Raw genomic sequence first — 22,261 nt, 5'->3', positions numbered from 1 at the left:
GAAAAAAGCATCAGGGGAGAAGTTTATTGCAATATAAAGCACGAGCAGCAGCCACGCTAGCAGCTTTGTGAGGCTATACTCAGGTAAAGTTGTACTTTTGGCTACATGCTAACTATTCTGCATGTGCATCAACTTCGCTTAGCGTGTTCGCATGCTAACATTTGCTCATGTAATTAGCATTAAACACAAATTGCACCTGAAGCCGAGGAGATGCATTAGCATTAGCATTAGCATTTGAGTTTCCATCCAAAGTAAGCAGAACTTTAAGTCCCAGGACCTCGATGGTAAAGAAGGTAAAAGGTTCCTACTGCTGGCTGTAGTCTGGATTTCCACCTAACATCCTCAAACATTAGGCGGGTTATGGGGTTAGGGGGCATGTGTGTGCACGCTGAGGGCAGAGCGACAGCATGTGGACCAGCTGATGGATGCTGTGACCCTGTAATCCTCCACTGTCAATCCTCTGTCACTACACAGATGCATGGACAGACTGGGGATGCACCGGTGAATGAACAAGTGCATGACTTTTCCCTTTCGTCGAGGGGTTTGTTGTCTGTCAGACAGGAGCTCCTCTGTCTGAGTGACTTGTGCCTTTAACTTGACAGCTGGTTGGACAGATGTAATTATTTCTACATACACAGGAAGGTGAGACAGATGAGCACATTTATGTTATCATACAGCGAAGATGCAATTACTGCAGATGAAGTGACAGCTTGCCGACCAGCTGACGAACCCCCTGACTGTCTAATCTTGAGCCCACATTACTTTAAAACAGCAGGGTCTGCTTTCTATGACATGAGAAGGACTTGCATGTTGTTTCTTCAGGTACAGTAGCTGCTTAATGGTGAAATACAGGGTCAAAAACAAGCTTATCTGTATGAGTAAACTACATTATTGAAGATTGGAAGTGAAAAACACATATTTTAGTTAATATGTTTCCCAAAATACCACAGTAAATGGGAAAATATATTAGAAAAAAGCACAAAAATAACCTAAAACGCTCAATTACAAAACAAAATAAGATACACGTGTTACCCATCGTCTTTTTTATTTTGTGTCGTGCAAATTAGGGTCTTATTTTGGCACTTTCTTGAGTGTAATGTTTTTGTTTGGCTGATCTCTTTCAGTATAATTCGTTAAACAAAATATAGTTTCTTTTAAAGGTGCACCATGTAGTCTTGGGGAAGACATTTTAAAAGAAGAGCAAAGTCTTCAGCGCTAAATAAACTGAATTAAAAAAACACAATTTCTTACTTTTTTACTTTTATTTATATCTGAAGCACAACCTTTCTAGCTTGTTTTTATTTGAAATTAAGGCAATAAACATTTTTGAGTTTGTTTTATTTGTTTTTTCACAAACTGAGCTCAACTTATTTCCCCCTGAAACTACATAGTGCACCTTTAACTAAAGAATAACTAGCCTTTAAAGTTTTATAATCGTCTAGTCAGAAACAGCTGGACGAATATTCACAGGAGACGTTGTAGCTGAAGCTGAGCAGCATCAGTCAGAGTTGGAACGCTCCAGAAGGCCACTCCCAAAAATATAAAAGTGCTGCCCTCTGCTGGCTGAACAGAAACAAAACAAACAACACACAAGTCAAAATTCATCTGTGAACACTTCACAAATGACAAATGTAATATATCATGCACACATGAAGTAAAGGATACAATTACACACAAACGTTGTATACAAGCAGTCCAGTCCAGTTGAGTAAAAGTAAAGATATCGTGTTAAAACATTAATTTGGTAAAAGTGAAGGTCGCCCATACGAATATTAGTTGAATAAAGGTCTTAAAGTATCTGATATTAAATGTACTGTAAGTGTTAAAAGTAATCATCTGGCAATAAATGTATCAAAAGTACAAGTAAAAGTTAATTAAACATATATTTACATGTATGTATAAACCTCCAGGCATCAACATCCCATCAGTCTGCACAGTATTCCTGCAGGAGACGGTGCACGATGTTCACCACGATGCCTCAGAATCCAGTTTAATCTGATTAAAGGAGCAGTAATGGTTCTGAAAGTGGCATTTAAGGCCTTTATGTGTTGCTGTTTTCATCCGTGGGCGCAGGTGTTTATCTGTGTTTGTATGTTTGGGATGCGGCACAGAGGATCCCGGTGTCAGGATGTCGGGGGGCTTGTAGGTGATTCGTCTTCTTCCCCGGTGGCCTCGTGGTGACAGACGACTTCAGCTATTCACACCTTCCTACCATCGGATCTGTCTGGGCTCTGCTCTGTCATGCTGGGCACAAACAGGAAGGCTGTACAATGTAGGAGGGGAGGCGGAGTGGGAGCAGGAACACACTTTTTAATAAAAGAACAGAGATCTGGGTGCTTTTTAGAAAATGTTGCCTAATCAGGGGGAAATCCAAAAAGACAGAAATGTAGATGTGAGAGCTGATGTAGGAGGTGCGGTTTATAATCCTCTTCCTCTCTGCCAAGTCACAGGTTTACATAGAAAATTGAATATTTCTAAAATGACACAACAGGATGGTGTTACATAACCTCAAATATATGATAGATAGTGGCTGTTACTGCAGGGGCCACCATAACGATGGAAGTAAACAAAGAAATCAGACTGTAACTTAAAGGGGCACCATGTAGTTTTGGCAGGTATCAGAGCCAAAGAAGCACACTTTTGAATTACTTTGGATAATTGGTAAAAACAAACAAAACAGATTCTTGTTCGGAGAAACGCCGAATATTAGATGTGATGATCGGCCAGGCTACATGTCGACATGTTGTTGAAAAACAGGTAATAAATGTACTTTTTTGACTTTTCCCCTACAGAGTAACATTTAGCTGATTGCTCCACTATGTTCACCAGCTAATCGCTAACTAATGTACGTTGTTGGTAGTATATAAAACATTTTAAATGCCCTATCAAGTCCGAACAACAACTCGTAAAAAGTCTCATATGACGCTGAAACATGGTGGACAAAAATCGGGTTGATGGTTAGAAACTTTTACCAAAGTCATGTATTGTAAATCGTTTCCTTTGTCAACGAGAAGTTGGACGAATGACTTCCCAATTCGGTAAATGGGACCGCGAGCGGAGCACCTGAATGCAGCATCTGTCAGAGCTATTGCACTGAAAACTGCTTGGTGACAGTGAAACCAAACAGTCAAACTGTGCAGAGCTGAGGAAACTGTTTCCATTGTTCATATATAAAAATACCGATCGGTCCAGGGTTCAAGTCCTGCCGCCGCCCTGACACACACCAGCCTGCTGCCACTGAACCGGCTGACCTCTTCACGTCTGCTGTTATATGTCTGATATTATCACCTCCCAGCAGCTCCGGGGCAAAACTCAAACCCCGTCAGCCCCCCGAGCTTCTCCTTCTCATAATCACCTGCTCTGAAACCGACAAGGTTACAGTGTGATGACACCGAGCGTGGAGCACCTGCCAACGGGCGAAAGCGGATACGGGATATTAAATATATCGGGGCGTGTTCAGAACATGTACGGAGCCTAAACATAGAGACGAGTTTTGTAAAGAGCAACAGTAAGAGGAGGAGGTTCGCTTCATGTGCGTCATGTTCTGCTCGGATCAAAACAAGAACGACCGGAGCCGTTAAAAAGCCATTTAGTCTCAGTTCTGGTCGAGAGGTCGCCGAACTCGTGCCTCTGCTGTCGGCTTGTGTTTTCGCCGATGTGGAGACCTTGGCATGGGGGGAGATCGCTAATATACAGCGAAGACATTACACATACACCAACTGTAAAACGCCACACTTGCAGCCAGCCATGAGATCATGAGAAAGACATTCTCATGGCAGCGCTGCTGTTCAAGAGCAGACAATTAGGCAGGCGAGTGAGACTAAGTGCATGTATGCTTGGCCACGGTTCATGGTTTAACATCAGACTTGGCCGTCCTCCCAGACTGAAAACCTCCACATGTAAACCTGGCACAGGAAGCACGAGTCCCCCGTCCACGGTCTGTCTTTCCTCCTATAGTCCCAGACGACTAATCACCCTCCACTCGCTGTCTTTACGGTCAACAGCTCCATGTCGTGTTACCTGGGTGAGCTCAGAGATCGTGAACAGAGTCCTGTGTGTTTTGGCTCTGAGTTTCTTTTTTCTTTTTGGTTTCATTGTCTGCAAAAAAGGTTTATTTCTTGCCCAATCAGAGGCGATTGCTAAGCCAGAGACCACTGTTCAAGACTACGCTTCAACGATTGTAAACGGGACATTTTTAATGACACGTCGGGACAATTTCAAGCCGACTTTGTGGTGACAGAAACAGATATTTTAAGCCAAAACATGATCTTTTCCTAAACCTAACCAAGTGTTTTTTAAGCCTAAACCTAACCAGACCATAAACCACAAACCAATAAACATAAAAAATTTAAATTGAACCTCAAAGAAACGCACATTGCAAACATTTGTACTGGTGATTATGTCCAACTGGTCAATAAATGTGTTGGAAAATAGTCTTAGAGCCCATTCTGACATCTTCATATTGCTTGTTTTTGTAAATAATTCAGCTCACTATCATTTAAGTCGAAGAGCTGCAGCAAATTCTCACATTTGAGAAGCTGCAGATATTATTTTTCTGATCAGAAACAAACTTTAAAATGCACTAAAACAGGAGAAAACCTCCGGAGGCAACAGAGGAGAGATCCGTACTCCCGCACAGACATAAACCTGATGTCATAAATACTAAGCAGTCAGAAGCAGCACCAGCAGAATTACAATAAGGAGAATAAAAGCCCTGCGTTTTGCTTATTGTTCCTTCACTCAGACATTGAAGCTTCACAGAGCAGTTTGATCCTGAAACATCTAAAAGTTTTCACATTCGCCTGCTGAAGGTGGAAACTTTCCCTTTGTTGAATCTGAGTTTAAAGCGAGTACGTACAAGATTTTGTGACATCGCAACTGGCTTGAAAGCCCATCGGGGTCCAGTATCCAACTAACACACATGTGATGTGGACGCTGGAGTTAAGTGTGAGACCTCTTAGGTCCAGTTCTTTAAAAGTATGAAGTTAATTTAACTTTTTTATCCCAAGAAGAGTATTTTACATGTCCAGAGGGCATCTTTAATTAAATAAAACACCAATAAATATGGGACTTATCCATACAATTGATCACAATCAGGTCCTCAAATATCTCTTAATGTGTAATTTTTATGATTAAATCCCTGATCTATCAAATATAAAGTATATTATGTTTAACAATTTTAGGCAAAGTTCTTCCACCTCACAGGTCAGAGCTTCATTTGGGTTGTTTTATTGAGATGTGCACGGAAAAACCTTGGAGGTCTAAACTTTCATGGCAACACAGCGCCCCCTGGTGACAAAACATGCTTTTCTGCTGCTCATTGTGTAGCAGTATATTTCCATAGCAAGTGAGAACTCCAGTGACTAACAGATGTTATGTACAGGAGAGTAGCTAAGGACAACGTGATATTTATTATCACTGCCTCTCTTGATGTTCCTGCTAAAGTTTATTCCATATAATCACACTCAGAGATGCACTGTTACTGGATATGATCCCTGCGTCTCTGCAGACACATTTGGCAGAAATCGTGCAAATCTGACACTGTTACAGTTTCTGGCCCGTCCAAAGATTTCCCTGGATTGCATCATCTCACAGGCAGGAGGCCTCGATGCAAAAAAAACCATGCAGCAGCCTTCCTCCTGCAGCCGCTCGGCATCCTAACAGCTCTAATCCCTGCAGCGGCGGGCCTCTGTCATACGTCCCGCAGCTTTAAATAACAGCCTGAGCCGAGACATCTCTGTTTGTCTCCCTCCTCGAGCGTCCTTGTGTGCCGAGCTGCGGACGACTTCAGCGCGGAAGAATTCCCAAACCACTTCTCTTGTTGCTTTACAGTCCAGCAGCGCTAATGCTCGCAGGAAGCATCTCCGACGGTTTTATGGCACCTCATCCGACCTCGAGGCCCGAATGCTGATCGTTACCTGTTGCTGAGGCAACCCCTGCACTGTTTGTAAACAGTTCGCTCGGCTTTTTTTTTTTTTTGGGCACGGAGATGGAAACCCCTCTGGCACGGCGCGCTGCTCTCCTGAGTCGTTCTTTGGGTGCTAATAGCATTACTGATGCATTTAACGTGTTTTAATAACACAAAAACTATATTTATAATTTACAATGGAAAAAGTGCTCTCAATGAGGCCCCACACCTTCTTCCAAAGTGCTCACCTAAAACATATTTATTGCCACTTAATGATATTACCGAAACATGTACGCACCGTCTGACTGGGTGCCATTAGGACGTCAAGGTGTTGTTATATTTATCTGCTGAATTAATGGCGTCTGAAAGCTTAAAACAGAGGACCTGCAACACAAAAATTGATCTGAACTGTCCACTGAGTGAAAAGGAGTGGTGATTTTGGATCTCACGCCATCTGACCTCCGTCATCTCTGCAAGATTGTAGTTTTAATCATCGCTGACATTTAATTCAACTTCCTTTCATTTCTTGTTCTGTTCTTCCCCGTCAGTGCGTGGCCTCGCATACAGGCAACACTCACAGATATGACTGTGAATAATGATGTGCATGGATGACATCATTCGCACAGGAATGTGTAAAGAGTAACGGATGAATAATTGATTTCATGAATAGCTAATTCAGTATGCAAGCGTGTGTGGTACATTGAGTGCAACAGTACAGACTGTCCAGTGGATATGAAGGCATCCGAGCTCTTCATGAGAACGAGTGAAATATGGTCAAACGCCACAAATGGATATTTGATCGCACCGTCCGCCACCTCACATTCATCACACCTGGCCGGGACTTTTTACAGTGTGGAAAACGAGCGACATCTGATCTGATTTTACATGGATCAGACTCCTCCACAGTCTCAGTAGTTCACCTCCTACTGTACACAATGACCTCTAAAACTGATGCTTTGAGTCACGCTGAGGTGAAAACAAGCATTTTAAAGCTGATTTGCCATACCTTCCTCTGTATGAGAACCAGCTTCTCCTCCATATGATAGATTTTTCATGGGCCACAAACAGATTTTGTGGGTTACTGACGGTGGAAGGCTGCTCCTGTAGTCACAGCAGCATCACATTTCAGAAATCTCAGTTTAAAATATAGTATATTGTTCAAACTGTGAGAAATATTCTTGTCTGCTTTCCTACGGAGAGTCAGATGAGAAGACTGATGCCACTTTCACGTCCGTACACTAAAGATGAAGCTACAGCCAGCAGGCAGTTAGCCGTTAGCTCAGGACAAACACATCAACAGCTAGCTTTGCTCTATCCAAAGGTAGGTACACCTTGGGAAAGCTCTGGACAGAGTCATGCTAGCTAATACTTTTGCTAAGCTAACTGGCTTCCTGCAGTCGCTTCATATTTACCGTACAAACACAAACGTTGCATCATGTTTCTCATTTAATTTCAGCCAGAAAGAAAAAGGTTTTCTTTTTTTTTTATTTGGATCCTTGGCTTTTTAGACTGGTGATTTTGGCTCTCACACCATCTGACCTCGTTTTTGCTGCGTACATTTGTAGTTTCATCATCACCGTCATTTAATCTACCTAGCTAGTTATCTTTCTGGTTTAAGGTCAGACTCAAACAGGCGAAAATGACGTTTTTTCATGCAACGTATTCAATTTTAAGATTCTTGGCTTCTTTGCGTCCATTATTCTTTTGGACTGGTGGAAAGATGGCGTCCAAAAAACATCCACATACACATTAAGGTGTTGACTTCAGGACAAATTATTAACCCTGCTTACAGCAATTTTCAATTTTCCATTCTGGAAATCTATCAGATAAACTGTAACTGGAGTCTCTCGCCTTAAATGTGTCAAGACAAGAGTCTAGGAAAACAATGCCAAAACATGAACTATTCAGGGAATCAGAAAAAATGGCCTGTTTTTATCAGCTTGAGTCTGTCTGACAGGGATTTTGAAGAGTTTGACGAATGTTATGCTCAATCCGAACACCAAAGTCTCCCGATGCACTAGGTGATTTAGTGCACCTTGTGTACAGTAAGCTGTATATTACCAGCAGATCCTCCAAAGGATACGCTGCAGCTCCTCCATCTTCCCTCCCCTCGCTCCCCTTTCTCTGCTCTCTTTTGATCTGCGTTTCTCCTCCCCTCAATCATATTGACAGCAGCGTGATGTCAGACTGCAGGAATTTACTCTGTAATTTGTGTGTGGGTGTGTACATGCATGCATATGTTCGGCTCGCATGCCAACCGTCCACACAGGCTGCTGTTTGCATACGTGTGTGTGTGTGGGAGAGGTGTGTTTTTTTGCAGCACACCTGCTTCCTCACCTTTCACCTTTCTCGACTTTAACGGCCCTCCCTCGTCTTCACTTCCAGCTCACATGAAAAAGTGAAGTCATCACTGACAAAGCCCTCGTTTTTAGCTTCCAGCGACAGCTAGAGCTCATTGTAAAAGATCCTGACGTCCCGTGAGACTGTGCTCGAAGGTATATCGACAAGGTTTGGGTAACACGTGGGAAAGACTCGTTACTCTGAGCGTCTGTGGTGCGAGGTTTTGATTGCGAGTCCCAACAGCCACAGAAACGATCCAAAATCATAAAGTCTCCAAATAATAAGCTTTAATCGCTTTCTAAAGTGTTCAGATGTGTGATGAAATTACTCGATGGCCATTTTAGACGGACTTTATGAGGGTTTATGAGTGAGGGACTGGCAGGCTGGCTGGCTTGGTGAGTTCATTGCGTTAAGAACTCTTTGAATGAATGAGCCTTTTGACCTGGTAGCTCGTCGGAGAAACCTTGGTGGTCCCGGCTAGACGAGCCCAAACTGCCAACTGTTTCCAGTAACAGCTTTGCTTTTGGCTTCGGACATTGTCCTCATTGCTTAATGAGAGCACAAGGTAATGGAAGGGCCTCAGGAAAAGGAGGGTGAAAAAAAAAGGAACTTATGAATGAATAAGCAAGCTGTTTATATTAATAATGCTAATTTTGTAGCGCGGCTCTGGGGAGGTCGATGTCGGTCTGTTGGTTCGCTGCTTTGGTCCAGACTGAAATGTTTCAACATCTATTGGACGGATTGTCGTGACATTAATCAAACATTCATCGTGGTCGAAAAATGACCACAAAACTGATGACAATCCCATCAGTGTTTGGTGATATTAAACGTTAGCATGCTAATATGCTAAAACAGGAAAGTGAACATTACAGCTGCTTTGGTTTGATGAGTACATTGATTTCAGCTGCTAATTAAAAGATGTAAAAGTAGTGTGGGATCATGGGAGTTGTAGTCTTCATTATTACACAATCATTATTGTTGATGAAAATCTACCTGATGTGACTCAGGCATAAATGTTTGCGGACGATGTCATGTTTTAGTTACTTAACGTTATGTTTAGTTGCGCTTGCCGACTTCCTTCCTCACTCTCTGACCTCTCCTGGACGTGATTGGACAGGCGCTTTTCTCGTTTTTAGATATTTTAATGCAGAAATGTAACATGTTATATTTATAAGTCAATTTTGAACGCAGGACAAGAGCTTCTTCCAGCATGTTAGCATGCTTACGTTAGCATTTAGCTCAAAGCAGTGCTGTGCCAAAGTATAGCCCGTGTTGCTTTGCTTCTGTGTCCAACCCTGATCCTTCAGAAAAAGCTACTGTGTGCACGAGTTATACAACCATATATAAACGTATGCATACCTAAAGCAACAAGTCACAGAGGCTATTAAATCAAATAAATACATTCATTAATCCTCCCTCTGTGGATTATCCTGCTTGTGCTTGAATTATTCTTTTCAATACGTCGCCTTTGTTTTCCGAAACCGAGCTAAGCAGCCAAGTTCCCTTGCATAAGATGTGAGCACCTGTTAATCATAACATCACCTCCTGGCACCGGTCCCCGCTCACATAATGAAAAATGACTGGAGTTTATTCAAACTCCTGACGAGGACTGGATGGGATTAGTATGAGGACAAAGCACGGTTAAGTCATCTCTGGGCGTTTTTTTACACATGTCACACACCCGCTCATTCATGCTGTTATTGTCATTGAGTGCTCCAACAGATGGATGATGTGTTATTACTGCGTTAGCAGCGCAGGTACAAACACGATAACTGAAAGGTGATATCGCTGTGCGTCAGGTTTTAAGGCTCTGAGAGGGTTACGTGAGGTCTCATGCCACAGATGTTGTATAATTGTGTTCACACCTTCTGCAGGCTGACAGCACAGACAACAAAATGCGGTCATGGAGAAAATATGTGCTCACACAGCGTACACAAGCCGTTTAAGAGCATCGCTGTTATGCTGCGCTTTCATTTGGCGCTGAAGTCTACTTACACCATGTGTTTTGTTGGATTTGGACTGGAAAACAGATTTTGAGTCATGATAGTGAAGCTTAACACCTAATGAAGAGGACAAATGTAGTGAAGTTTGGTTTTATCGTATCAACTGGAGGTGGAACAGCTCGTCTTTGTCTTTGAGTGCAATTTCCTGTGACTCTTTAAAGGATAAGTTCACCCAAAAATGAAAAGTCAAGTTTTGTAGTCCACAAAACATTTCTGGAGCTTCACAGAAAAACAGCGTTCTCCTAAACAACTGTTGTTATAAAATATGGATCAAAATGTTGGAAGTTTATGTAAACCACTGACATGTTTATATTTGTTTGTTTCATAGGCTACATACCACATTGACATATCTACAAAATGTGCCGTATCACGTTTACGTAACATGTTTACGACCTGCACGAAGGCTGCCAAGCCACTAACCGCAGTTCGAGACTGTGTTTCAACATTAGTAAACGTGAAACCACAGGATATTTTTATAGCACACCTCAGGACAATTTCCAGCCCGATGTGCCAATAAAAAACAGATATTATTGATGGGAAGTCCCACCAAAAACAACATAAAATGGCTTCTTTCAGCTCGTCCGGCAGAATCTCTGGCGTCTCTGGAAGCCCCGAGATTGCAAACGGGTGCTGGCGTGCTAACACTTTTAGCTTAGCAGCTACAGTGAAGATTCAAATCAATTTGGGATCGTGGGGCTTCCAGAGACTTGGATTACACCGGATGAGCTGTATGGAGCCATTTAATGTTTTGTTTTTGGTTGTTCTTGTACATCCCCCTCGACTGTCCTGAGCAGATGATGACTTAATGTTCATTTTAAGGGGTGAACTGTCCCTTTAGCTATTTCTTGCTGTATTTAATATCTTTAAAATGCAGTTTTAATGTTTGCTTAATGTCTTATTTCTATTCCCATGACCCTGTAAAGCACTTTGACCCGCCCTTTGTCTGATTGATGCTTTATAAATAAACCGGCCTTGCCTTATAGGCTTATTACTTTAATCTAATAAATGCAGAACATTCTTAAGTATAATTTAGGCTTTTGGTTCACATCTTCAAAGGACAAATCCTTTAAGCACGGCATTACTTTGTATAATGAAAGAAAGGTGTTTTGAGCCGTGTAGCTACAGTTCAACAAATTATTTTCACATCAGCCCGTGAACACAAAGCAGCACAGTCTTGGCCGGCGCTCATTCAAGTGTTTCCAATTCTGACCGCTTTGCTCCAAGTTTCCAATAACCAATAACACAGTTCACAAAAATCACGACCGTCATTTGCCAGAGATATAACCCTGATCTCAAAACTAATTTATTTAACTCCCACCAGGACAGAAAAGGGACTGATCTGGAGATACGTCAGATCCAATACGGAGCCTTTTTCCCGTCCTCTCTGTGAACTGTTTTGTGAACTATGTGATGTATTTCTGATCCATCTTGGAGATTTTGCAGATATGTGATACTTGCACATGTGGGAATCCCAGCGGGGCTGCGTTACATGTCTGTGACCCTCGGATCTGTTGCACAATCTCGGCTTGAATCTCTAAACCCTGCAGCTTTTTGTGCATCTGTGAGTTTGTTGCATCATGTAAGGTCTTAACAGGCTGCGGGAGTGACTGATGGCTGAGGTAATTATGTAGCCAGTGCAGTAACTCATTAGAGAGGTTACATACCGTTCTAATGACGTCCAGGATAAAGTTACAAACATACAAACTGTTCTGCGTCCTTGAAATACTGCACAGGAAAGATACGAACGCTCATTACCTAAATCTGAGCGGAGCGGGTTCTGTCTATCGCCTGCAGCCCAGATCTGTGAGTAAGTCGATGTGGAGTCTGTCTTCGACTGCAGGGAATTACCTCAGCCCTGAATCATGTGGCGCCGTGCCTAGAGTGTGCACAATGCAATCACCCAGCCATCTTTCTTACTCATAAACTGTCAGAGGGCCTCACACAACGGGCTGGACGCACACTGCAGGAGTCTCGAACACTTTGTTTCTGAGGTCCAATCAGGGCGAGATGTTCGTTTTTTTTGTCTCAGCAGCAACTCCGGACGACGGCTGAAAAGAGTTATCACTTTTCTTTGTTTTTTTAAACAGACAATAAACGAGAAGTTTAAATAGAGTGAACACTGGATACAAGGTCAGCTGTTGTTGTATCACAGTGTGGGTAGTTTTGGTGTATGTTCGGTCTTTTTTTCAGGTGCTTTTGAGTTATTTGACTTATTTCGGTTTATCTTGTAGATATACGTGATGGAAAAGGTGTTCAGATCTTTTACTTGAGTAAGAACAAGCAGTAAAATACTCCTTTACTGCAGCCAGAACTCTACAAAAGCAAAAATATGGAGGTGTTATCAGTAAAAGTACTCCTTGGCTCGGCCCCTGAAAGTCTGCTTTATCCATTAACATAAACACACGCAGGACATCTTTGCCATTATCTACATCATCCTCTTCCTCGCAGGTGGTGGTGGCTGCTTCACTGATGCTAGTTATCTCTTGGCTAGTAACATTATCATTTGGATCCAGCTCCCTCTTTTTGTCTGTAAAGTATCAAGTAGAAAGTACAAGTACCTGAAATGTATAAATAGCTGTAATGCATTGAGTAATATGTAAATTAGTAAATGGGAAACCAACTGGTAAATTGAAACAGAGCTATTTTAGTGTCAATCTCATTTTTTAGGTTAAGTTTCTGTTAATACACACCCCTTTGCAATTTAACAGCTTTATCAATTAATTTCATTTCGTGTTGAGCTAATCGCTTTTTCCTGGTCTTCATGGATGAGCTACTAACGGCTGAGAGCAGATGAAAGCTCAGCTCACAAAGCCTCACATGTTGGGAAATCTTTCACCAGAAGTACAATCAAAACTGACATTGCTTTGTGGTAATGACAGGACGTCGTTGTGAAATGTTGTCTTTAGCTGGAACTTCTGAGCTCAGTTAGATGGAAACCTTTTCGACGCCAGTCGAGCCTGATAGATGATGATGTAATGCCTCTAGGCAGATTATTCCCTCTCACATCAAACGATCAGAAATGAGTCTCAGCATGTTTTTGTTTCAGTTCTGGTTCGTCTTTTGGATGTATTTACTTTTAGCCGAGCATAATGCTGAAAAGGCAATAAATTACTCGGCGAAGGAGGCTTACGGTTCTTTTGCCTGCAGGACTGCAGTTTACAGCATTCACCTATTTATCATCGTTCGATTTATCAAAGTCAGTGAGTCACTGAATGGCCCATTCATAAACCAGATGTCACAAAGACACACTGTATACTCCAAACAGACCTCGCTTGGTAGCCACGATGCTCTTTATTCATAACTCACTAAGTCATCTCGGATGTTGCCCCTTTTTCCGATCCGGGCCCAAACACACGAGACCACCTATCATCATCTGTAAAACAGACAAAGTAGGTACACAAGTAGACCGCAGTGCCTAAATCCTCTGCTAGAACGATCTTGGCCGCTGTTTTCAGGACAAGAATTTCACGTTATGGGAAAATTCATCATCCGTGAATGTCGTTCGGCAGCTTTGGGTAATTTGCTGCGACAGGACTTGAGGTCCCGGGTCCAAAAGAGTTCTGGCACTGTTGGGGAATTTGTGGCATAATCACGCTTTGTGGCCGGGGGTACGACGTGGTGATGATGACTCTGTTCCGCTGAGTGACTAATAATAACATGTCAGGCAATGACGACATGCTGTTGCGTTGTACGGATGACAAATGTGGACCTGGACGCAGTACGTAGGTCGGGTTTACGGCCTGCTTGCAGCATGATGACAGTGTGACGAGATCCCACTGCACAGTATGGTATGTAATAAACAAAGATTATGTTTAGATGGTATCCAAGGATGATGACACGACTTGCATTTTTGTTTGGTGGAGTATTGTTCTCATTTGTTTGGATGCATAGGGTTTGTTCGAGGGTTTGTTTTGGATACATAGGCAGGCTGAGTGAAAGTGGCATCCATGACCTCTAAAGCCTGAATGCTCCAGCCAGAAAATGTAGATTAAGACATTTCATCAGCCACAACGTGTGTCCTTGTGACTCCCAAACATCACAGATTGATTACAAATGACAGTGTAACAGCAGCTGAGAGTGATTTGTTCTTTAAAGCCCTTTAAAGTCAAGGTCATTGATCCAAATTTGGCACATTATGCTCCGTTGCCTCGCTCATAGGTTAAAGGAACAGTTCACCAAAAAATAAAAATTCAGCCATTACATACTCCCATGCTGAAGGAAAGTCGGGTGAAGTTTCGTAGTCTATAAAACATTGCTGGACAGCAAAACAGCAGTGTAGCACTCTCCTAAACAACTAAGGTAGATGGGGACTTGTTTTGAAATGTTAAAAAACAACCAAAAGTAAAACATTAAATGGCTACGCACAGCTCATCCAACATAATCCAAATCTCTAGAAGCCCAGAGGTCCCAAATTGATTTAAAAAGATGTTATTTTAACCCTTTTTAAGCCAAAACCTCACTTTAGCTGCTAAGCTAACAGCGTTGGCACACCCCGTCTGACATGGATGCGTTTAAATAACGTCTTTTCAAGTCAGTTTGGGATCTCGGAGCTTCTGGAGACTTGGATTATGCTGGACGAGAAGTATGGGAGCCATTTTATGTTTTTTCTTCTGTTGTTTTTTACGTTTAAAACAAGTCCCCAGCTACTTCAGTTGTTTAGGAGAATGCTGTAAAGCTGTTTTACTGTGAAACTCCAGAAATGTTTTGTGGACTACGAAACTTCCACCATACTTTCCATCAGCATGAGTAGAAAATTACTAAACTTTTTATTTTTGGGTGAACCTCTCCTTTAATGCAAAGACATTTACATAAAACATCTTTGTCCTTTCATTTTCCTTCCACACAACAGGTAGAGGAACATGAGATCCCGCAGCAACAGCCTGGAGGACGTAACCAAAGCCAAGCAGACGGACACACGCAAGCGTTCTGCAGAGCGAGAGGAGCCCTCCGGAAGGGCCGAGCGCCGCAGCCGACATCGGGAGCCGCCGGACGACACCGGCACCATCCAGAGGAATCACAAGATGGCCAAGAACAGCACCTGTGCTAGTGGGAATGGGAGTGGGAACGGGAACGCCAGTGGTGCTACGAAGGCGGGTCGGAAGGAGAAGACCAGGGACCTTTCCAGAGATGACCTCGTCTTTCTGCTGAGCTTGCTCGAGGGAGAGCTGCAGGTAATCCAAACTGAGCAAAGTTGGACTTAGCCCTGGGAACAATTAGCTGTTACAGCAGCAGACAGGCCTGCAGACATGGCACCGGCCCCAGTCGGACATACAGTCAGACACGGTGGATCAGTGGTCAGTGGCCACTCGAGATGGACTAAAAGCCAGTGTTAATGGACAGCTAACAGCTGAGGCTACTTCCTGTCATTCCAACACTGGATCCAGGAAGCCCCTGGCAGTAATGTTGTATGATTGGAACAAGGCTGAGTTTGTCTTATTGCTGAGATTAAAGAAGCTAGACACGAGGAAACAAAGTAGACAAAGGCAAGCAGGGCAGACAAAGAAGTATCTGTTCTACAGTACTGGACTTGTTGTGGTGGATTCCTCATAAATCAATACAAGACCTAGTAATCCTGCAGCTGATGCTTGGTCACTGTTTCTATTCTGTAGATTTAGTCAATTTTGCTTTCTAAAGCTGCGCATTTCAAACATCTATCTGATCTCATGGTACAGTATTGATTATTTATGTTACTGTTCTCATGTATCCCCTCGTACCTTCCCTAACCCTGCAGAAGTCCCTCCTTGGGTCCACGTACCACCAGACTTCAAGAGTGAAACACTTTTTCAACTCAGTGCAGGTTTTCAAACTGACCATTTAAAGACTAGCTTCACTTTCAAAGTGAATTTCTGTACTCACAGTGTAACACCACCAATTTTAAACATCAAAGCGTGTTTACAGATCTTGGGAAGTATGACTCTACTACTCAGGGCGGCTGTGGAAAAGGAGGTAGAGCAGTAGTCCACCAATTAGGCGGTTGGTGGTTCTGTCCCTGGCCCGTGTAGTCTACATGTTGATTTATCCTTTGGCAAGATACTGAACCCCAAATTGCTCCTGGTGGCTCTTCCACCATTGTGTGATTGTGTATGAATGGTTATTGCTATTGGTGGAGCTACCATCAAACATTAAAGGTAGGGAAGACAATTCTGGAGAATGATAGCTGAATCCCATTCCCAGATCTTCAAATACCAACGAATTTCAGGCTGAATCTAACCAGATCCATCTTCTTTACCCACTACAGGCCAGAGATGAAGTGATCACAGTGCTGAAGGCAGAGAAGCTCGACTTGGCCCTGCTGGAGGCCAAATATGGCTTCGTCACACCAGAGAAAGTGCTGCAGGCCCTGCAGAGGGACGCCATCCAGGGCAAGGCTGAGGCCTTGCAGGAGGACATCTATGAGAAGCCCATGGAAGAGGTAACACCACCTCTCAATCACAATTAAAGGAAAATGCCCTCAATGGCTGTGTCAGAGCAGTCCAGATGTGACAGATGTTTTCTATGTGCCTCCCCCCACAGCTGGACAAGCTAGTGGAGAAGCAGAGGGAGACACACCGGCGGATGCTGGAGCAGCTGTTGATGGTGGAGCAGTCGCACAAACAGGCCCTGTACAAGCTGGAGGACGAGAAGAGGAACCACGGAGAGTTCATGAAGAAGAGCGACGAGTTCACCAACCTGCTGGAGCAGGAGCGCGAGAGGTCAGTGCACCAATCAGGCACAAGAGCTCACTGAATTGAGCTGCCAGTCCTCCAGTAAACATCGAAATGCATTTATGCCGACGTCATGGAGAGATCTGGTGACATTTGATCGCGAAGCAATTACAGAAAATCTCATTTTGGTTTCAGGGGACAGTGTCAGTGTCACACTCACTTTCTAAATTCTGATGTCTGATTTAAATGCTAATTTTGGATGCCCTTCAACTTCATTAAAGCAAATTGCCTTGGCTAGCGTCCTGTCACTTAGGAGACACATCCATGAGCTATCAAAAATAGGGTGTCAATGAAGACGAGGCTGTTGATTCCTGTTTGTCAGAGCCTCATCAGAGTTTTTTTCCTCAGTCAAACTAGCATCAAAAGACTGTGATAGACCAGTTAAGAAAGGGAGTCTCAAGGCACGTCGCCATTCGATTTGATTCCAAATCAGAGGGCTACGATGTGGTTATAAAGTCATTATCAATGCCAAGATGCCATCAGTAAAATGTGTCTGTTGTGACGTCTCCAAGAAATCCAGTCCCAAACTATAGATCTAATGTTGCTTTGATCTTAAATGACAGCATTTTTAATGGCATGAAACCACTGTATATGATTACACCTCATTCGGCTGGACTTGCACCACATTTTCACCATCCAGTTGGCTCAGCTGTGAGGAGCAGACCTTGCGAGGCAGCTGGATTTGCACGGTCATCTCACCAGGCTTGAAGCTATGTGCTTGTGGCTGGGTATTGAACCAGTCAGCGTCCTATTAGAAACTACTGGCAGCTACGATCGTGGTGAAGGTGTGATGACAGAGACCAGTGAGAGAGAGAAGCGATTTGTTTGAAAAGGACGGGTTGGGCTTTGAGGTCCAACTTGAAAGTATTCCAAACTCGTCAAATACTGATGCTTCGGGATGGCGGCCAACCTGACCTACAATCCCAAAGCATCAGCGTTTGACGAGCTGGGAATGAGACTCAAAGATCAACTTTCTTACAACTTGGATCTTTCAGCACAGGGAAAGCACTGAAAGCTTTTCTTGATGAAAAAGATGTTTTTGCACTTCTCTTTAGGACTTTTAAAGAGTTTGATTTACCACCGGGCTCTGCTGGTGGTAGCACTCTCCTACTGTGGATCTGATTGGTTGAAGTTAGCCTCTGATCGACTGTCACAGACAGATAGTTCATCCGATTGTCCCGAGTCTTCTTTGAAAGTGCTTGCCATTTCCAAATCAGTTTCTAACTGCTACTTTCCGGATGGTTGTAACAGGAGATCATAATGTCGAGAGTTGGGTTTAAAATGTACGATTTATTGATTTCTTTGTATCGAGACATGATCTTTCAAGAGCGAATTGTTTTGCATCTAAGAATTAACTTATCCCCTAATCCTAAGACCAACCACAGTGGTGCAACTGCTCATTAAGATCCAACAGGCAGAAACTGAAAAAACCCTTCCGACTTTGTCGAGAGACTTTCGACTGACAACGCCACACACCGTGCATTCATTCGGCCCATGAGTGCATTATGAAACTGAAGCCAAAATCACGACTGATGCAGCTTTCTTATTTTAGCCACATCTGTCATCTCTAATTGCCTCACTGTCCCTGCAGTGTCTTTACGAGTCAATGTCAGCATGTTCTTCAAAGTTAGAGAGCCTCTCGAGTCATTTCAGCAGTCGAAGTAGGGTGATCAAATTCTTCTCTTTTCCCATGACCTTGTGTTGGAGGATAGTGGCTGCTGAATAAACTTGAGTTAAATGCCTTGCTCGAAAGCAGTATGTCAGCTTGTAAAATCCTCTTTCCAATTCAGCTCTGCCAAAGCATGAATGTCTTAATAATCCCATGTAATGTTCGCTTTAAATCAAAGTGTTCCTCAGGATTACAGGGGAAAAACCAAACTAAAGAATTCCATTATTGGTTTTCCCATGACCTGATGTAGGTCCTTCACTTTTATTATCACCTTTTATTGAACAACTCTGCACAAACCTGGAGCAAACCAAGAGTTTTTACTGGAGATGATCCAGCGACCGAGACGGGGAGTCTGTCGACAGATAATTTAGGTTTGAGCTTAAAAACACAAACAATCTTTACATTTACAGCTCTGCTTTATGGTAGCACTGCGGATATTTGTGAAGCAGAGGGAAAAACCATATCCCTGGATGACTTTCCTTCAGCTAAGTCTGCGTTTCAGTGCCAGCGAGGCTCAGAGGCAGCTCAGAACGAGGGACACTTAAAGATCGGATTGTTTATGCAGCGGTTTCACGATGTGCTCTGATGTGGTAACTCTCTGAACTGTCCGTGACCATAGTAGTGGATCAAAATTACTGAAATTTGGAGTTATGCTTGAACTTTTTTCAATCTTCTGTCCTGTTAACTGACCCAAGACCACAAACAGACGTTTAGTCGAGACTGAAATACTGTATCTCAAACTACTGGATGGATTGCAATGACATTCTGTAGAAACATTCATGTTCCCCAGAGGATGATACCTCAAGATTTTGTTGATACGGTACAAACACCACCTACAGGTCAAAGTTTACACTTATCCTGTAAATTATCTCAAAATCTACAGGATTACATGACATGATGACCAAAATGATCACAATCCTCCGGGATTACTAATAATTGGCCCTGAAAAAAACACACTGCTCAACCCCTACTTATTAGCAAATGTTAGCATGCTAACACACTCAACCTACCTGCTAAACAGCAGCATTGGTAGCATTGTAATTGTGAGGATGTTAGCATGCTGATGTAAGCACTTAGCTCAAAGTGTTGACACTGGCACGGCTGTAAACCGAGATGTTTTGTACTGCAACAGGAATCCTTGTAACTCTATCATGTGCTACTGAATGAAATATAGCACTGATAACACACTAAGCTGTAGTTTCATAGCATTGAACGCTGCTTGTGCTGTATTTCGAGACATTTTGAGACATGTTACAAAAGTCTTAATGCCTGCGATCGAATAAAATACTGTAATGTGAGACAAGTCTGGGATGAATTAAAATTGCCAGCTAAGTCAGAGACAGCTGGAGGTGGAAACATGTCTGACTGATTTCTTCTGTAAATGTCACATAGAGAGCATTTACTGGGCAGCGCTCTGTTTACTGCCTCCTCAGCAATATCACATATCATGCGCACACACACAAAAGAATCAAGCAGGCACACACACACATGCACCCTCAGCAATTAATTTCACAAAGGAAACACAGCTGGACGTCGGCCCGTGACCTATTTGGGACGATCACATCATTGCACTTTAGCCGAAGCAGAATGTTTGAGTTGGACCGGAGGACCGTATGACGACGGTCTGCGCTTTGTCACCGGGCATGTCAGGAAGGACAGGCTGCCATGAAAAATAGGCCCCCGTCCAGGGTCCAGCTAATTACCACGTGAGAATAGGCGAAGGTTTTATACGACTGCGAGGAGGACAAAAAAGAAAAACTAACCTAACGGCTCTGAGAAGCATCAATCACGCTGCATGTTCGACGAGACGCCAGATTACCATGGAAATAGTTGATGGTTGTGTATTTTTTTGGGTCCCGGGACTTCAGCGTCAGTCCATGTAACAATGTGTTCAGCATCTGCCAGTGTCATCTGTCTTCAGTGTGTTGGACGCAGCCTTGTTTATGTAGCTGAGGACATAGATGCGAGTGTGTGCAAAGTTATTAGGCAAACGTGTTTGTTCAGAGGTGTCCTCTTACTGTACCTCATTCCCTCAATCCTCACATGAGACGTTAGCGTTTTCAGTGCCGTCATACGGATAATTATGAGTTATACTTTATTGTACTGCTGAAAGTGTATGCACAAGAGAGTACATGTGGGGGTTCAGCTTCTTTTTGTTCCATAAATGGGCCAAACTCAACATGTAGGTGCAAATATCATGTAAGAGGAAAGGTTTTGCTGCGTAATTTTCTGGATATTTTTCACAGTTTTGACCATCATTTCTATTGTTTATGATCAAGCTTTAGTCTCAAATTCAGAAAATGTATTGATCGTACAGGTTTTGAACACATTTGGAAGATGAAACTAGGGTTTAAAGCTGCAATATGTAAGATTTTAGTGGAAAACAACAGTCCCTGGTGCGCCGAGCTCCCAGTCTAAACCACTAGCTGCACGGCTAATTGAGCGAACTAGCTAGGTGTTCTATAGGTGGCCAATTCTTGCATATTGCACCTTTAATTTTGGTTGTGCTCACTTTTTTGTTCAGATAATTTATGTATTGTGTAAATTGGCATGCTAACCAGCGTGTCTCTTAATACCACCGTGTACCTCGAGCTCCTAAGAGCACCACTAGCTGCACGGCTAACTGAGCTAACTAGCTAACAGGAGCTACAGTCAGCAGCAGTTACAGTTACTCCTGTGATATGTTGCCCTCTTTTTGTAATCTCATAGCGATATTTGGCATTTCTGTTTTGCTTATTTTACGTACCGTGTTGTTTTGCTAGCGACTTTGATGAGCTTAATCTAGGCAACAGCGACATCTCGGACTAACTGCTTGTTTTGGGTTTAGTTTGAGGAATTAAATTGAATGTAAGCTACATGATTGCAGGGTTTTTCGAGTGTTAAAAAAACATTCATATTAGTTCAATTTCTTGGTCCTGCATGCATTGTTGGACGCCATGAAGGAAACACAACTTGATGTTTGAACACACAAAGTCCATACCACATGGTGATAAGTGAGCTTTACAGAGTCTGGCAGGAGGATTGTGTTACCCTCAGATAGGGCCGGGTTAGCTGTTTCCTCTGTTTCCAGTCTTAATGCTAAGCTAAGATAACTGACTTCTGGCTCTAGTTTCATATTTAGAGCAAAGACATGAGGCTCGTAAAACGTTATCGAACGAACGAACTGATGTCCAACACAATAAAGAGTTATCTTCAAAACTTTCAGTCCAGCTGTCAATAAAACTGGGAGATGCACTCTGCTTTAACAAGAAGATATATTTCTGTCATCTCGCAGTCCAATGATTCCCCTCAAGATGTCGAGGTAGACATGTCATCGAGACTGCCTCGAGCAGGAAGAAACAGAGAATCCCCGAGGAGCTTAAGTAAACGACATTACAGTCCTTCGCCCAAGCACAAAACCCCGAGTTTGTTCAGCGGCTTCTGTTCTGCTCTGCACTCCTTCCAAAACATTATTACAGAGCGCCAGAGAAAGTGCAAACCCTGAAATAGCTTTGACTTCTACAAGGAAAAGCCACTTATCACTTGTCTGAGGAGAGCAGAAACAGCCCTCTGTGTTTTGCCACGGCCTCGACATGTACGCTACGAGAAGGCACCACGTCGCACCGGGCTTTAATTTCACCCTCGTTAATCTGTTGTT

General features: G+C 43.0%; 2 protein-coding genes across 3 annotated transcripts in view; one reads left to right on the top strand and one right to left on the bottom strand.

Moving 5' to 3' along the window:
* The window catches only part of ect2l (epithelial cell transforming 2 like), a 75,310-nt gene that overhangs the window by 334 nt on the left and 52,715 nt on the right, over nt 1-22,261 (bottom strand). The window contains exon 22 of one of the 2 annotated variants that reach the window (XM_084346792.1): nt 1,680-2,263. The exons of the other annotated variant lie outside the window; for it this stretch is intronic. The gene's annotated coding sequence lies outside the window, so the exon portion shown is untranslated. Of the gene's footprint in view, nt 1-1,679; nt 2,264-22,261 lie in introns of those variants that run through there. 2 annotated transcript variants of the gene reach the window in all.
* Nucleotides 1-22,261, top strand: part of filip1l (filamin A interacting protein 1-like) — a 78,915-nt gene that overhangs the window by 12,091 nt on the left and 44,563 nt on the right. The window contains exons 2-4 of the mRNA XM_084346788.1: nt 15,101-15,422; nt 16,490-16,663; nt 16,765-16,943. Of these exons, the coding sequence (XP_084202914.1) occupies nt 15,111-15,422; nt 16,490-16,663; nt 16,765-16,943 (665 nt within the window). The 5' untranslated portion in view covers nt 15,101-15,110. The remainder of the gene's footprint in view (nt 1-15,100; nt 15,423-16,489; nt 16,664-16,764; nt 16,944-22,261) is intronic.

The sequence above is a fragment of the Pagrus pagrus genome, assembly GCF_965226575.1.
Source record: "Pagrus pagrus genome assembly, chromosome: 24".
Lineage (NCBI taxonomy): Eukaryota > Metazoa > Chordata > Actinopteri > Spariformes > Sparidae > Pagrus > Pagrus pagrus.
The sequence above is the reverse complement of the archived record's forward strand: the minus strand, read 5'-3'. Positions and strand labels throughout refer to the sequence as shown.